Source organism: Mchenga conophoros, linkage group LG13 (genome assembly GCF_057382185.1).
Source record: "Mchenga conophoros isolate Kocher_MC1m ecotype Shallow Benthic linkage group LG13, M_conophoros_male_GT1.1, whole genome shotgun sequence".
Taxonomy (NCBI): domain Eukaryota; kingdom Metazoa; phylum Chordata; class Actinopteri; order Cichliformes; family Cichlidae; genus Mchenga; species Mchenga conophoros.
Window position 1 is genome coordinate 27,492,402 of NC_140538.1, and position 17,684 is coordinate 27,510,085.

The 17,684-nt window shown below is 42.9% G+C and overlaps 1 protein-coding gene across 3 annotated transcripts in view; it reads right to left on the reverse strand.

Moving 5' to 3' along the window:
- The window catches only part of inpp5a (inositol polyphosphate-5-phosphatase A), a 158,963-nt gene that overhangs the window by 40,338 nt on the left and 100,941 nt on the right, over positions 1-17,684 (reverse strand). For all 3 annotated transcript variants that reach the window (XM_085297577.1, XM_085297576.1, XM_085297578.1), the window contains 3 exons: positions 14,579-14,631; positions 13,649-13,768; positions 511-595 (listed from right to left, as the gene is read on the reverse strand). In XM_085297577.1, coding sequence (XP_085153703.1) covers positions 511-595; positions 13,649-13,768; positions 14,579-14,631 — 258 coding nt within the window. The remainder of the gene's footprint in view (positions 1-510; positions 596-13,648; positions 13,769-14,578; positions 14,632-17,684) is intronic.

The following is a 17,684-nucleotide window of genomic DNA, read 5'->3' on the forward strand; positions in this document are numbered from 1 at the left end:
CCACAACGCTGTCTGCAATGTCTTCTATAATTTCCTCATCTCCCCAAGGAGAATACTAAACGACGACCTTAGCCATGGCTACGTTTGCACCAAAAGAAGGAAGGAGGAGGAGGAGGAGGACGAAGAAAGAGGGGAGGGAAGGAGCCAGGGAGGAAGGGAGAGGAGAAAGAGCTGTGAATGGCACCATAACATAACAATGCACTCCGAGGCTCGGTCGGCAAACACAGCTGGGCCGGCCACAGTGAAGCGTTTAATGAGTCATAACTCTAAAGAGACAGTGAGGCTCTAAAACCACTTTTACTATACTGCGGTCACCCTCACAAACACAGTCACACACACAAAGGCTTTATGGCACGATGCTGTATCACTATGGATTTGATAGCACGTAACCGCACGTGTGTACAGTGTGTCATTAGCTCTCTGTTGTGCCATTACATCCCCATAACGCCCAGATAATGTATACAGATAGCCATCCATTACTAATATGTCAAGAAAACAAACCCTACTCACCTCAATAACTTTCTTAGAGTCCAACCTGAAGTTAAAGTCACCGAAGACAAAAAATGGCAGCTTCTCATACCGCTGGTCCGTGATCCTGCAAAACATTAACACCACACACACACAAAAACATAAATAATAGAAAAAATCTGACATTCATCACCATCAGGTGTCAAAGGTTATCAGTTCCTTTGACTCAGGCTGTTAAGTTCATGAGGGCCTCAGCACCCCCTGGTGGTCTGATCACTTCAATTAAAATTTTTTGTGATCTGATCCAAGCTTTCAGCACTTTTGCAGCACTCAGCAGGCAGAAAACAGTAGAAACATTTTATCTGAAGCCTCATTTTTAGTATGAAGGAGAATGAAGAAGAAAATTCTATGAAATTGCTGCATTTGTCTTTTAAAAAATATCTAGTGATCCATTTGCAGGATTTTCAACTCCTGACTGATACGCTGCTATTAAATGACCTAAGTCCAGTTCACCTTTGGATACATGCGAGGGCTTCGAGTAAACGCTGCTTTCAGCTTGAAAACAGTCATTCTCAGGTGACGCCACAATTAAATGAATCAAGTGTGACCGTTTCCTTTGACAATCTGCTTTGATGGCAAAGAAAATTCACTTTGCTGAACTAATCAACGTGTGAGTAAACCAGACTCAACCCTGTTAACTTATTAAGCGCTGAGAGGTTTAGAGCCAAAGCGCATTTTCTGATTTGGTGCTAAGGCACAAAAAGCACAGCGGAGCAGCATTTTCTTATGATGCACACATCTGGGACAGACTCGTATAAAACCAGAGGTCTTCGTTTTTTCACACGAGGCTGATTTGATAACAGAGTTAAAAGAATGTGCATGTAGCTGAAGCGGAAAACCAGGCATGAATTTATTAAACGTTAAGATGGCAGAAAGGAGAAACTGCAGACAGTGAGACAGAGAGAGAAATGTGCTACGTCATCAACATAACTTATTCTTGTGTGATTTATGGCACTGATTTTTGCTTGCCAGAATTTTCTTATACGTCTCTGTCACTGATATATGTAGTACTGTGAGTGCAAGTGGGCACCTGTAAGCCTGGACCTCGGCTTGGATTTGTTTGCCACGGTGGAAAGGGTTTTATCTCATTTCTATGTGCTTTTTAAACAATCCCTATCATGTAGACTTTGGTGTTTTATGTTTCAAAACGCAACGTAGCTTGCCATCACCAGTGTGTGAATGTGTGTGTGAATGGGTGGATAACTGGATATGTAAAGCGCTTTGGGGTCCTTAGGGACTAGTAAAGCGCTATATAAATACAGGCCATTTACCATTTACCATAATTGAATTCTCAACAAATGAAAATCTGAATGAATTAAGAGATTCTACTTAACTTCCTTTTAATCTTTCTTCTCATTTTGCTCAGTGTTTTTTTGTACCTGTTAATATAAATTTGATAAAAAATGGTTTTCCTACACTGAAGGTTTCAAGACAAATAAACCTGCTGGTCCCGTACCCAGCGGGCTAATGCACCTACATATTCTGCCATGTTCTGTTTTAGTTAGACCAAGTGAAATTGCTCTGCCGATGCCTTTTAAAGGTCTTCAAAATCCACCAGAGTTTATTGCTGGCTGATGTTTTAATGCACTAAATACCCTGCTTCTTTAAACCTTAAGCATATACAGTCTATGGATTTGCAGATCCTCTCTGATGTGGACCGCTTCCAAATCTCCAGAACTTCACCACACCGCCAGCATCCCAGTGCTTAAAAAAAAAATAATGCACCTAAGCGACATATAATTAAGTCCTACGCCTCATCACCTACTTAAAAGTGTCTCTTCTACAGAGCAGAGATAGGAAATTAAAGCTCTTGTGTAATTAATGATTCAGGATGCTTGGCTCGCTATCCCCACTAATCGCACGGATAAATCTCACCGTGGACTTCCCAGGCACAGATAACAATATATTTATGAGGCCGTAAAGAGAGAAGAAGGCTTTTCTTAGCGCCGGGTCTCGGTCTGCCCGGCTGTCGTAAAGCACAGCCACTTCTTTTCTGTGTGGTGGCGAGGCGAAGGTGACTGAAGTAAGGAGGCGGGGGAACACAGCTATTATATTAAATAGAGAGTATGCAGTTTGACATTCCCTTATATTAAGCAGAAACTGCACACAGCAGTGTGGAGCAGTGGAAATGGCACTTGGTCTCCATATATTTTCTTTTAAGCTGATGCCCGAATAACCAGCATCTCTTTAAACAAGGCTGGCTGGTGAATTGCCGGCTATACAGAGCCCACATTTTCTCAATGGTTTGTCTGCACAGTTCTCCAAACATTTTTAGGTTCTCTGCACTGAAAGTAATAAACATAGCTTACATAAACCAAAAAAAACACTAGAGGTAACCTTCGAAAGGCTGTAAGTCACCCGAAACCCTTTAATTTATGTGTCAAAATAAGGTTATGGTGCCCATAAATAAGCCAAAATGATCAGTCCTTTTAACGTGTAATGTGTAAAAGCACACTGCTCAAAATGTCTACCCTCCATGTTTTCACTAAGTCACTGATGTTTACTATACCTAACTATTATTTTTCTGAGTATAACTGACTGCTGCTCTCTATCCTAATGTCTAAAGTTTACTTTCTAAAGCAAGCACGGGCAGGTTAAACCAATAAAAGGTTTATGTAACATCTTATGTCGAGCTCAACTGATAAGACCAATATCAATACCGATATTTGGTGATCTAAAATATCTGCCGACCTCTCTAACGCAGTTTAACAATAATCTTATTTTATTATCGCGACAGGTTGTGGATTACTCATTTATCCTCTGCCGGCCTGTGCAGAGGATATCAAAATCAAAAAAAAAAAAAAATTATATGCACATTTAAATACAGGTTGAACCAAAGTGCTGTATATAGTAGAGATAAAATAGCAAACATACATAGTAATTACTATAAAAGACTAGTCATTCATTCTAGTCAGTGTTTTCAACTGGGTTTTAAAAATGTCGAGTGCTGGCAAAGGCCTAATGTGAAGGGGTAGACTGTTCCAGAGTTTGGGTGCAGCGATTGCAAAAGCTCGGTCACCTCTGTTTTTCCGTCTAGTTCTGGGGATAGTCAGAAGCAACTTATCTGCAGACCTAAGGGCTCTACTTGGATTATTTTTTGTTAAAAGGTCCGAGAGATAAGATGGAGCTAATCCATTCAGAGATTTACAATTAACAAAATCTTGAAGTCGATTCTACGATGTACTGGTAACCAGTGTAAACGTGCCAGGATTAGGGAGATATGATCACATTTGCGAGTGCGTGTCAGGAGTCGGCCGCCAGCTGTCACTCAGGATAAGTGAGTGACAGCTGGTTGTTGCGTTTGTGGCATTTCTCTGGTGGACAAACTCTGTAACATTAGAACTCAAAACATGACTGAAAGGTGTTCTCTGTGTCTCATTATGTGGAGACCCTCTGGCGTAACCAATCACGGAAGCTCCACTACCACCATCTGTCCAATACATCCAATCAGTGCAAGGACACGGGATCCCCCGACCACTTTTATAGCAGCCCCTGATCAAACACCAGGTATTCTCCCTTTCTGCCCTGGAAGATCACAAGATTTTCAATTCAATTCAGTTTTATTTATACAGCGCCAAATCACAGCAACAGTCGCTTCAAGATGCTTTGTATTGTAAGGTAGACCCTACAATAATACAAAGAAAGAAAAACCCAACGATCATATGACCCCCTATGAGCAAGCGCTTTGGCGACAGTGGGAAGGAAAAACTCCCTTTTAACAGGAAGAAACCTCCGGCAGAAGCAGGCTCAGGGAGGGGCGGGCCATCTGCTGCGACCGGTTGGGGTGAGAGAAGATCTTCTTTACTTTTCAGTTTTTATTTATCAACCGTTGTAAATGCCCAAATGACTATTGGTCAATATATTGACCTTCAACAACATATCAGTCGGGCTCTTCTCTATCTTTTTGTAACTGTGCTACAATTGGGCACGAACAATAAGTTTAAAGGCACTAATTTCAGAGACTTAAACCAATGGCCTCTGCACATTTTGACAGTTAGATAGACTCCTCATGACACGCACAAATGTTAATACTTTTACTGATTGCTGATAGTGCTGCTCAGTCTTTTGCCAGAAGCTAGCTATTTGGCATTTCATTGACCCCAAAGGCAGTTGATATTTAACATTTAAAGCTGACTAATCCTAGAATTTCCTGTTCTGAAGTTACCCGAAACCACTATGAAAGTCTCACTGGCTGCATTACTTTTTAATTTGCCTGGATTTCATTCTTCTTCTTTTCTTCTTCTTTGATTGTTAAGCACAGTTTTTTAAGTTGCACATCCTTTGTGTGGAGTAGCTCTTTAATAAACCCAAACTGGGATTGATGCCATTAATGACCTCACACACTGGTGCTAAGAGACTGAGCTCTATCCAAACAGGCTTAGTGGTCAGTTTATACTGTTGACCAAAACGGAGGGCAGTAAAGTGGCTGAACACAGACGTCATGCGGCGCTTATAGGCGTGGGAACTTCTACATTCTTTGCCCTAATGGAGAATTTACCGCATGTGCTTTTGTGAGTAGCGAACACTATCCAAACAGATATATACCAATCAGGCAATGACATGTTAAAAAAGATAAAGAAATAAAGAACAGATTAAGTGATGAACAGGAAAGATGAGGTTAAAAGTGAGGCAGTCACCCTTAAGAAAGAGTGGCTAAACTGAGAGAGGAGGAAATGTGTGTTTCTCCAGAGCTTGAGGTCTTTCTCCCACTAACAGCCATGTCTAATACCCGCGGCCGGGCTGTTTTGTCTGCTGCTCCAAGGTATCAGCCACAGGTCAATGACTATCGCCCTGTAGCCCTCACCTCAGTAGTGATGAAGTGCTTTGAACGCCTGGTCAGAGACTTCATAATTTCTTCACTACCAGACACACTGGACCCACTACAGTTCGCTTACCGTCCAAATCATTCCACAGACGATGCCATCTCTCATCTCCTCCACACATCACTCACTCACTTGGACACTAGAAGGGGGAATTATGTTAAAATGCTCTTCATAGACTACAGCTCTGCATTTAACACCATAATTCCCTCCACACTCACCACCAAGCTGGAGCATCTGGGACTCAGCTCATCTATGTGTCAGTGGATCTCCAACTTCCTAACTGGCAGACCACAGGCAGTAAGGATGGGCGGACATGTCTCAGCCTCCACCACTCTCAGCACTGGAGCCCCCCAGGGGTGTGTTCTGAGCCCCCTGCTGTACTCTTTGTACACATATGACTGTGTGGCCACTACCAGCTCCACCACCATCATCAAGTTTGCTGACGACACCGTCGTGGTGGGCCTGATCTCTGATAACAACGAGACGGCCTACCTGAAGGAGATTAGGAATCTGGAGAACTGGTGCCAGAGGAACAACCTCCTTCTAAACGTCAGTAAGACAAAGGAGCTGATAGTGGACTTCAGCACTAAGCAGGAGAGGAACTACCAGACCCCCGTCATCAACGAGTGCCCAGTGGAGAGAGTGGACAGCTTCAAATACCTCGGAGTTCACATCACGCAGGACCTGTCATGGTCCTGTCACATCAACACCGTGGTGAAAAAGGCCCGACAGCGTCTCTACCACCTCAGACGCTTGAGAGACTTCCAACTGCCCTCCAAGGTGCTCAGGAACTTTTACTCGTGCACCATAGAGAGCATCCTGGCGGGAAACATCTTAACCTGGTTCGGGAACAGCACCATGCAGGACAGACGAGCTCTACAGAGGGTTGTGCGGTCAGCTGAGCGCACCATCCGCTCCGAGCTCCCTGACCTGCACTCAATCTACAGCAGGCGGTGCTGGACCAAGGCCAGGAAGATCGTGAAGGACCTCAGCCATCCCAACAACAGACTGTTCTCTCTGTTGAGGTCAAGAAAGCGATTCCGCTCCCTGAAGACCAACACAGAGAGACTGAGGAGGAGCTTCTTCCCGCAGGCGATACGGTCTCTCAATCACACCACCACACAGTACTGACCCACACATATGCTTCTTACACACACACTGGACTTTCTGGACATTGTTTTTTGCACAACACTGGTCACTATATTCTTCATTTCCAGTTAATACTTGTACAGCTGCTGTTATTGTGTATATATTTATTTATATTTAGATTTCTTCATACATTCTTATATAGTTCTATATTGTGTATTTTGTTGTACGGTTATTTTATTTTCAACTTTAATTTATATATTTTATCTTATTCTTCCCAGTTAAATTTACCCTTCATTCTAATTTGTGTTGTACAGTTATTTCATTTTTAACCTTAATTTATATTTTATTCCTTCCTAGTTAAATTTACCCTTTTTAATTTTTCATATTTATTTCCTATCTTATTCATAGCCTTTCCTTTTTTGTTTTCTTTAGGTCACGAGCAGTTGTCCAAGCATTTCACTACATATCGTACTGTGTATGACTGTGTACGTGACAAATAAAATTTGAATTTGAATTTGAATGAATTTGAGGTCAGAAGGTAACACTCTGTTTACACGATCATTTCCTAAAGCACTCATGGTGACTCAGTGGTGTGAAAGTTGACTTTTTTCTTGGCCTTTGTGGGGACGGACCAAGAATTGCAACATTAGCTACAGCTACTGGGCGTGAAAGGGTCCTGAGGGTGGGGGGTCCTGGACTTTTGGGGGTGGGGTGGAGGCTGGATGGGGATCTGACTGACCCTCACCCTGGGTGGGGGGCCCCATTAGTCTCGTCATCACAGTTCATTCAGACAAACTGTAACAGTGTCGGTGACATTCTCCCACAAAGACACACTCCTTTACACAGTCTATAAACATGCTTTCTCCTGGCCAATTCATCGCGCAGTGACACCCCTGAAAGAGCCTCTTCACACGGCCCGTTCTCGCTGAGGTTTGGGCTGGGGCCTTCATCAGGCCTTCCTTGGGGCTACACAAAGGCCGGGGTCAAACGCTAATTTACAACATGGCCCCAGACTCTGCTCCCAGGCTCCTTAAACCGCCAGCACAAAGCCACCGCTAGACTTTTTCTCTACGTCTAACTCTCACAAAAACCATGGTATCAGGAAAAAAATACAAAAAAACATGTGCTCAAGACTGAAAGCATTCCTGCATGAAAGACTCTATCAGAAGCTCAATCTCACAAACAGCACACACACACACCATGATACCCGATGAAAAGCTTACCTACATTGGATTGTTTCTCCTTTACACCAGCCTCAGTTTCACTGACTCCAGATTACACACGGTGATTGACAGCTAAACTCAGCCATAACGGACACCCAATATGAGATTATGAGGGTGCAAGTGGGGGCCATGTCATGATTATATTGACAAGGTGACTTACCATAAGTTGGCCAGTCAGATTCAACTTTGCACACAATAGCCAGGCCGAGCACCGTCATCCATTGTAAGTAAATGTTGAGAAATTGAGAGAATGTTAACATTGTGAAGAATCTGCTGGTGACGTCTTTCTGAATAAGCCAAGAGTGACCCGTGACAGGACCTTTGACACCTCAGGACAGCCTTACCCTCGTTCCCTTGTTAGCAGCCCATCTCCTTAGTAACTACCACCCCAACAAGAACACCATGCAGGAAAGATAAGGTGCTGAGGGGGTGAAAGGGGGTGAAAGGGTGTTTCAGCGGTCACACAGAAGTTAGGGAATAGGTCTGTTCAAGTCAACAGCGTCAAGACATCCTGAAGTACAGAAGACAGCGAACTTCTGAGATATAGCCAGGAGTGGGCAAGAAAAGTTTATGTAAAGTTTATGCGGACTGGAAAACTACCTGGACCCCAAAAGCTTACTTTAAAATTTGTTTGAACATCCCATTGTGATGCTGTGTGATGTGCACAAGCAAGTTCATAGATGCACTCTGCAAACCCAATGAGCTGATAACTTTCCGCGCCATCCCAAATATGGTCAAATACGAGCAAAATGGCGATGTTAAACCTTGCATATCGTTAGCTTCATAGCATAATTGCCTAAGTCATTTGACTAAGTCAATGACTTAGGCACTTATGCTATGAAGCTAACGATATATAGTTGTGCATTACTACATAGTTATTTGGGTCTATTTTTAGACAGGCCACATCTTTTTGATTTATATTGCATTGGTGAATATTTCACCCAAATCAGAAATCTAATCAAACTTTACTTTGTGACTATACTTTTCTACAGAAAACCCAAGACTACTACAGAATATAATGCAAAACATAATGCCGAGGAGGGAGGGAGGGCTGAAGACAGGTTAAAATGACCATGTGTCTACAAATAACAGAGAAGCAGCAAATCAGCAAATTCCGATGTGTTAGGAAATTCCACATTATGGATACTGTTAGCCTGAAAAGGACAAATAACACATTGAGTAAAGGTACAGGTAAAGTTAGGTATAGGTTAAGGTAGTTATTGTTATGGTAAACTAGAAGTGCATAGTCAGTGAGTGAGTGAGTGAGTGAGTGAGTGAGTGAGTGAGTGAGTGAGTGAGTGAGTGAGTGAGTGAGTGAGTGAGTATATGGGAGAGAGAGAAACAGGTCCACTGTGAGCAGAGAGACAGTGGAGAAGATTAACCTCTGCTCCTGCAGGCCTCCCAGGGTGAGAAGGCAGCACAGAGTCACACAGTGGCACTACACACTCAGGTCTATAAACAAACACAATCAGTGGGAAAAGTCATTATAGATCACATGTAGACTCAGTAGAAAAAAAATTAATTGTACTACACATGTTTATGACACAGGAGTTGTACTGGAAACCATGATCAGCATGACAACACACACACGCACGCACACACACCAACCACTCTCTTTAATAAATTCATTCTGGCTTTAAGGAGGATCCCCCCTGCAATTATCCAGTCCTCCCTCTTGCAGCTCAACATGTCTATTGGCTGGAAACTAGCCGGCCTTTCTCTGCTCTTTCAGACCGTTGTTCTGGGAAAAGCCTAAAGGGAAACATTTAGATTGGAGGGCTTTTTGAGTCGCGCTGACAGTTGACTGATGACCCTCCATAAAATGACAAAGCATCGCTGTGTGGTGGCCAGTGCGGCCCACTGCCTCCCCATGGGAAACTAATTGCTTTGAATTGTTAACGGCAACATTATTTTTCTGCCAATCATTGCTTTTGAATGGCCCGAAAATGAGCATGAAACAAGTCTTTTCAGCGAACAAAACAGTTAAATGTCCCCAATGTTGATCAAATTAACTTCAGCACTCTGACAATGGACTATATTTGTGTGGAAATAATAGGGCACCACAAAGCAAGCCTTTATGCCTGGATTTCACAGTTGTAATGTAAAACTGTTCTCCCCTGAACCGGACCAGCCACTCTGAATGGGGCTTGGAAACAGAAACAAACTCCAATACACAAAGGAGGTTTTTTTTTTTAACTGCAATGAAAAAAAAACCTGTTGGTTTTATCTCATGCTATCATTTCACATTGGTCATTTAGCAGAAAAGATTTCCACCCTCTAGAGAAGTTCCTGTCATTACATCAGCCTGTCTTTGGAAGGAAAATGCTAATAAGCTGATATCTGTACAATCTAGCAGCTAATGGGAGTTCATTTAACATTATGAAAATGCCCAGTTAAACTACTCTTTAAAAAACTGCTTGTGCGCACACAAACAACTCAACCATAACATAAATGGGAAACAATGAACTTTCCACATCAAGCGTACCCGAGTGTCACTTCATGCAGCTTGGAACACACATGGGCACTTTCAAAGGGCAGGAAAGGGAGCGAGGGTACGTTTCAAGCAGAGCCTTTGCTGTTCTCCCATGGAAGCGGCCCTCACATCAGCCCAGGCTATGGAACTGTGCTTTTTTTCCCCTTTTTTTCTTTCTGATGTGACTCAATAGTGAGGTCTGGCTGGCTAAACGTTGTTCCTTCTCAGCATTGTTCCCCCGAGGCCTTGAAGCACTTTGGAGATAAACACTATTTAGCAGTTAAAAGGGCCACAGAGGAAAAGGCTTATCAGATGTGTTCTCAATGGGCTGTAAGCTGCATTATTAGGCATGAGCTCCAGATAAGGTGCAGGCTGAAGTTTGATGCTCGGCAGCAGAGCTCTGTCCCCGCAGCGCTGCCGTGCGTGCAGGCTCCAGTGTAGACTGCTGTGAGGATCTCAGCTGGTGGTGTGTTCAGCAGCTCCAACCCTCCCCAATCTTATCCCATCCCGCAATGAGAGATTAGAGCCCAGAGAGGAGAGAGAAGAGAGAGGGAGGGGGAACTCTGGCTTTAGATATTCCCCGTTCCTTTTCCTGCTCCGCTTCTGGGGGTAGGAGTCAGAGTTAGGACAATAGCCAAAAAGATGGTTCCCAACCAGCCACTGAATGGGAACACTGTTGGTGGTAGCGCTTCATTCAAAGCCCGGCCCGGGCACATTGTCCTCCCAGATCGACGGAGGAGAATGGAGTTTGCTGGTGGCTGCCAAAAGGTTAGCAGCCTCTGTGAAAGGACCGACCCATTATTCACTGCCCTTTACAGAGCCCAGGCACCCTTTGTGCTCCTCCTCCCTTCCCTCTGCACTGCTAGCTTTTTCTCACTCCGGTGCTCCGGATCTGCGCCCGAAGGCTTCACCCTAAAGTGAGTGAGTGAGGCGCGATGGCCCCCCCACATCAATATCCCACCCCTGTATCGCTAGCAAGGAATACCAGGGGAGCTGGAACATATAGCGACCTCCTCATCACCACCACCACCACCTTGCCTCACACCACTCACCCCTCATCCCCACCCCTGCCGAAAGAAGAACCTTTAAATGATATGGCCCAGAAGTAACAACAAGGTTACCATCCTCCAACACAAGGGGAATTAGAAGGAGGGAGCGTGGAAACTGCCACTCACGCCAGCACAGTTTCTATTCAATCCCTTCAGCCACCCAGCTAAGACTCTCGCTGCTGTTTAGGTGTGTTTACAGGAGGCCCTTTCAAAATAAATCAACTGGGGGGAAATAGCACAATGAAAGTAGAGGAAACACTATCAAACACAACAGAGCAGAAACAGAGGTGCTTTGGAAACGTGATTATGTCGGTAAATCCAGGTGCGTTAAGATGTAATAAAAAACTGCAAAAGCTGCTGAAACTGCCACTTCCCTGTCCATTAAAGGCAGCACATTCTTTCATCAAATCAAAAATGAAGTAAAGGTAAAATATGACCTTGCAGAGAAGAATTTATTAAGTGCCTCGTAATTCAGGCCCATCAGAAAGCCTGTTTGTAATGTATGCCACCGATATATTTATGCATGTAGTTATCCAAAGTGGAGGAGGTGGGGAGGCGTGTCGTGCATTCTTATGCAAGCTGAATGAGAGGTCACCTGCTGCCTGGTGGGTATTAGCCTTTTATTCTGTGTTAGCATGGCCAGGTACGGAGCAGGGCTACCACTGTGCACTCCATCATCCCACAGTGCTGCAAATGCGTGTCCCATAAATTACATTAGCGTAGCCTATGAATGGAAATCATGGTCTGTTTGTACAGACGCGGACTTCACTTAGATCAGAGGGTAGAAACCCGTACCATGACCATGAAAACTCCAGCTAGAATAATTAAAACCGTTAAACTAACGTAGCCTCGCTCGTGTTAGAGCCACCACTGTATAAATGACATGGCAATGTGCCTGCTATATAATACGATGTCCAGTATAGAAATAGAAATGAACATCCAGCAAAAGGCCAGGCGGTCACAGACAACTGAAGTAGGAAAAATGACATTAAATTTAACTGAAACCCAGTTAAATGGAAAGTTTGCAGATGTGCCTCTGTCTTATTGCCCAGCAGGTCCTGAGCAATAAGACAGCAGCTAAAAGTACTACATCCTGTTTGGCCAACATAGTCTGTAGTTAAAAGATGGACAGAGTAACCCACTGCTTTGCTAACTTTCATTTTGACACGGTGAGTTAGCATTATCCTGCGATATGGACGGCTGCCATCTTACTTTTTGCAGTGACTACATTTTGACAACAGGGCAGATTGCTAAATTATAACCTAATGCTAACAGCATAGGTTAGCAAAGGGGTAGTTTATATTAGAGCATCACACAGACATAAATACATGCTAATCAGTTCCAAATGAGTAAAATAATCATATAAATTCAGTCACCAAAAAGGACAGTTAAACAAAAAATGTTCCAAAAGTCACCAAGACTGCAAACACAGCTAAAATATTCAGTTCAATGACTCAGATTAGCAGAGGTGATACCACCTGTCACTCAAAGCAGCCGTGCCCCTAATAATACATAACTTTAAGCCTTAATACAGCGTACAGTGTGTACATTGTATTAGTTCTAATCAAGTGAAAAATTAGGCATGTTTATCCACTTTAAAGTTAACACAGCAGTCTATGGAGAATGACTCCTTCTAGATTAGTCTCGTGTGGTCTTTTGAGGAAATGCAGGAAAGGGTATTTTCTCTTGATGTGTGTGTCGGGGGGATATTCAGTTCTGTTCAGTTAGCCAGGACTTTTGTTGTAATGCCAGTGATGATATTACATGTCACAGTATATTTTATATATTTATTTCTCAGGACCAAAGCAGTGTTCACAAATGGTGTACTGACAAATGCTTGCTTCATTTTCTCTGCTGGTAGAAAAACGACAGAGGTAAGTGTAAGATTACACTACCAAAAACGAAAGTAAAATAACAGAAAATGCTGGAAAGTAAGAAAGATTTAGAGTGAGGGACAAAAAAAGAACAGATAAAGGAGACTTGGGAGTTCACAGACCGTATAGTGAGAAGCCCTATTTCCACAGACAGATGTAATCCCACTGGTCTAAGACTGAATCCCACCAAAAACCTTCTCCACACCTCTCTTGCTCAGTCTAAGCCTTGATTACAATATCAATACAGGTTTTTGCCATGCAACAGAGAAATGGGATTTGTGACTATCAGCTGCTACCTCAATGCAGATATGCAATTTCTGTTGTTCAGGAAAAAAAGACTTTATTAGTTAAAAAAAACATTTCTTAAATCTTTGTAGTCCGTCTCAGTTTTACAGATAAAGAGTGTAAACATCGTGTATAATGAAGGAACTTGTTTTGCAGATTATCTAAAAAATGTGTGGATATCATACGTCTTCCTGCTTTACAGAAACAGAAATGTTGGGTTATAAATAGAGTAAATCTACCTTGATATCTGCAGAATTTGATCTAAGACTAAAGTAAAAAAGCTGGTGACCAACATCTACTGTACCTGTCTAAAACGTAGGCCAGTGCCTTCTGCCTGGTCCCAGAGTACTCTGATGGGCTTTTCTCCCAGGCCACAAGGTTGGAAGCATCATGGAAAAGGTGGATGTTGACCAGATCAAAGGCACTGATGGAGAAAGGTCACATTGTGAGCGATCACTGATGTTTCTAGCACACATATGCATAAGAATACAGCCACAAACTCTAATCTGCCATCTTTCATTTTGTTCTCTCAGAGAAAAACAAGACAGCGATGAACACCTCCCTGCAGATCCTATCTGGGTGGTTTTTTTGTTAGCATGGGGCTTGGCAGGGCAACTCAGAGGAATTGATCTTATCCCACAGGCTTTATTCTGCAGTGACATCCTGAACAAATGAATACATCTGTAGCTTTGACTGTGTCCGATCTGATCTCCCATTCTTCACCAGCCTCTCTCTCTTTGCCGCTCTTGTCAAACGTCACGCTCCTATTAAATGCTTACCGTTTCAGCTCTTTAGTTCTCATGTCATCCCTCTATTAGATTACAATCCCCATCTTCCACCCCTCAGCCACCTACTCCTCCCCCCATTCCCTAGCTCTGCACGCTGGAAGCAGCGATGGTATTCATCCCGTACAGGTTCAATTGCATGTAATGTTTTTTGTCATCTGTCATACGCAACTGCTCGAGTAACGTGATTACGTCTAATCGAATCCCTGCTTACTTCTGCAGCGCGCTGTCCGGAGAGGATTCGGCTATGTGAGTCGCTCTCTCCGTCTGGGTGCGCTGTCTATGATAACCTCACAGAGCAAGACTCCCTGCAGCTCCAGGGTGAAGTCAGACGTGACTGACGTGGCTAGATATTCATCTCTAATCACAGCGATACACTTGTAATGATTCAAGGTTGAACAGTGATGAGGTGGGATGTGTCATTGTGGGGACCTATTAATAAAACTCACCAGTCAGCCATGGCCCATCGAGTTCTGATGAATCCCTTTCTGGACCACTTGCACTGCAGAACAGAGAGACTCAATTTAGCATGACAATTGACAGTGGCGAGGATTTACCACGAGACAAATGAAAGCTATAGAGTCAAATGTTTCACAGTCAAGTGGCAATGTCCATCATCTGGGAGCAGAATTTCTGGTTTTGTCACGGTCCTGGGTCTCCTGACCCAGCGTTTTTAGTTCTTTGTGATTTTCGTATTATTGTACTTGTGTGTGATTTTATTTTATGGCTTCTAGTTTTGATCCCTTGCCCTTCATGTCTCCCTGTGTGCCCCTCTGTGTATCTGTGAGCCCTCGTCTCTCCTTATGTTTTATTCCATGCTTCCCCTGCCCATTATGTCTACGTTCTCCCCGTGCTCTCTCTTCCCCCTGTGTGCCCTCTATGTATTTATGAGCCCTCGTCCCCTTTCGTGTTTATTCCGTGTCTCCCCTGCCCGTTACGTTGGTGTTCTACTCGTGCTCTCTCTCCTCTGTACTTCCTGTTTCACCTCTCCCGTCAGTGTTCAGTTCACCCCGCCCTGTCTCGTTATGGTTATCAGTGTCACCTGTGTTCCCCGTGTGTTCCCACTCCCCTCGTTAACCCTCTGTGTATTTCTGTCTGCGTCTCCCTCTGTTCAGCGTGACGTCGTCCCTCATGTTGTGTGGATCTCCTTGTGTCTCTTCGCGTATGTTAGTTTACTTTTCCCAGTTTAGTTTTGTATTTCCTATGTTCGGCCATTCCAGCATTAAAGCTGTGATTTTGAGTTCATCTCCGTGTCTGTGAGTTTTGCGTTTGGGTCCTCCTCCTGCCTGCCACACAGCCGCGCCTTGACAGGTTTGCATTTTTCAGCACTGCTCGAAACTCTGCAGTTCAATTTGGACAGACAGACACATTTCATTAAAAAATTCCTGAATTGTGAGCTTTTAAGGCAATTAAACTGCCTAAGTTACTGTATGGAAACGGGCTGTTAATGACTCTATAAATACACATTTAAACATCAGAGTTAATGGATGAACAGTGGCGGAACGTAAGTGTATTGTAGCAAACACTCCACTACATTTCACTAGGAACATCCATCCATCCATCCATCCTCTTCCAATAATCTGGGGCTGGGTCACTGGGGGCAACAGCCTGAGCACCTCCCTTTCCCGAGCCACCCCCTCGAGCTCACCCGAGAACAGCAAGGCGTTCCCAGGCCAGCCGAGAGATATGATCTTTCCTTCTCCTTGTAGACATGCCCAGAACATCTCACCCGAGAGGCATCTTAGTCAGATCTCCGAATCATTTTAACTGGGACCATATACTATACTGTTACCATAGTTATACCTTTTTTTATGTGTTTAAGTTTTCCATCATCAGTTTTCAAATAAAAACAAATTGATGCTTTGTTATAAGTAAAATTCAGAAAACAGGAAAAAAGAGCTTGACAAGCCAAAACATTAAATTAAGCCAATAATAAATGGCCATTGTCTTTCACCTGTGTATACCAGTCAATCCATTTCATACCTGCTTGGCAACCTTTTCCAGATTTGAACAATCATTTTCAGAAAAACATTAGGACTAAAGGTGGAGTCAGTCTGAGATCAGTCTGTGATTGAATGGGGTCAAGTTGGCAATTACAGTGGAGGAAATTATGATTTGATTCAATCCTGAATTTTTGAGTTTGCTCACTTAGAAAGAAATGAACAGTCTCAAAAACACATTGCATAAAAGTTAGAAACTGATTTATAACTTTTATGTTATATTAATGTTATATCACAATTCTGGCTCCCAGAATTCAGCATTTGATGGTTTTTGTTTGAGTCATTTTAATGTAAGTTTGCTCGGCTAACATTATTTCAGAATGTTCAGTATTTTACAAAGTATTTTAATTTATGTAATAAAATATCGATATTTGGTGTTCCCTTATCGACACAATATTGCAACAGAAAATATTGCAACACTATTCTGTCTATATTTTCCCCCCCCAACCCTAATAAATATGAATAAATGGCTTCAGTCAGAATCCACTGCCTACAAAATTAAAATCAAAGCACTGCATGTTCAATGCAAACAAGATTCAACATGCTTTATTAAAACTAACCAAAAAAACAACCACATGAAGATTCATACTTATATTGTACATCAACATTCTTATGAATATGGAGGACTTGGTCAGTCAACCTGAAACATTCAACGCCATAAAAGAAAGAAAGTGGAATGCTATCAGTCTGTTTTTACACTCAGTTAATGTTGAAACGTCTACATTTAGGAAAGCTCTTTAAGAAGCTGGCAGCGCGAGGTGGGTTTTAACCTAGCTCACCTCAGCCTGAACACTCAGTGATCCTGACAGGCTTTTATTGAGTGAGCTGGTCAAGGAAGTTTTTACAAGAAGCAGAAAAATGGATTTTGACCATCCTAACCAGCTGAAGTTTTTGGTCGAACGGTGAAGAAGACATCACGGCAGAAAGTAACACGAAGCATACGTTTCTATCTAGATTCATCATTTTAAGTGAGAACGACCAGAGAACGGTGGCGCGAGTAGCTCTATGGAAAAAGATGCTGGGAGACACCAGGTGACAGCTGCAGTGCAGACATCCACCGTGCAGCTGTTTGATCAGATCAGGCTTGTGGGATCTGATCAAACAGCTGCATCTTTCTCAAACAGCACATGATCAAACAGCACATGATCTTTTTCAAACAGCACATGATTCACCATGAAGCTGGTTATTAAATGAGAGACAAATTGATGTTGCGAGTGTTCTCATTCTGAATAAATAAGCCTCTTTCTCATAACCTCTCTCTTTTTTCCTGCCTCTCTCTCTCTGTGTGTGATACCCCTAATGGGGAGTTAACTGCAGTGATAAATAAACTAATTACGGGCCAGGTCACATAATTACAAATTGACTAATTTTATTTAAAAAGCTCAGATGCAAATTAAAAGCCTAAGAGGTATTTGATTGCGCCTCACATCCTTCAATCTGCATTAGTATAAGATTAACTGTATCAAATTGAATTACATTAGCATACTTGAATTAATCCATAGTGCCTTGGCAGGATGTATGGACCCAATTATAACTTGCTGTCCCCCGAAATTGT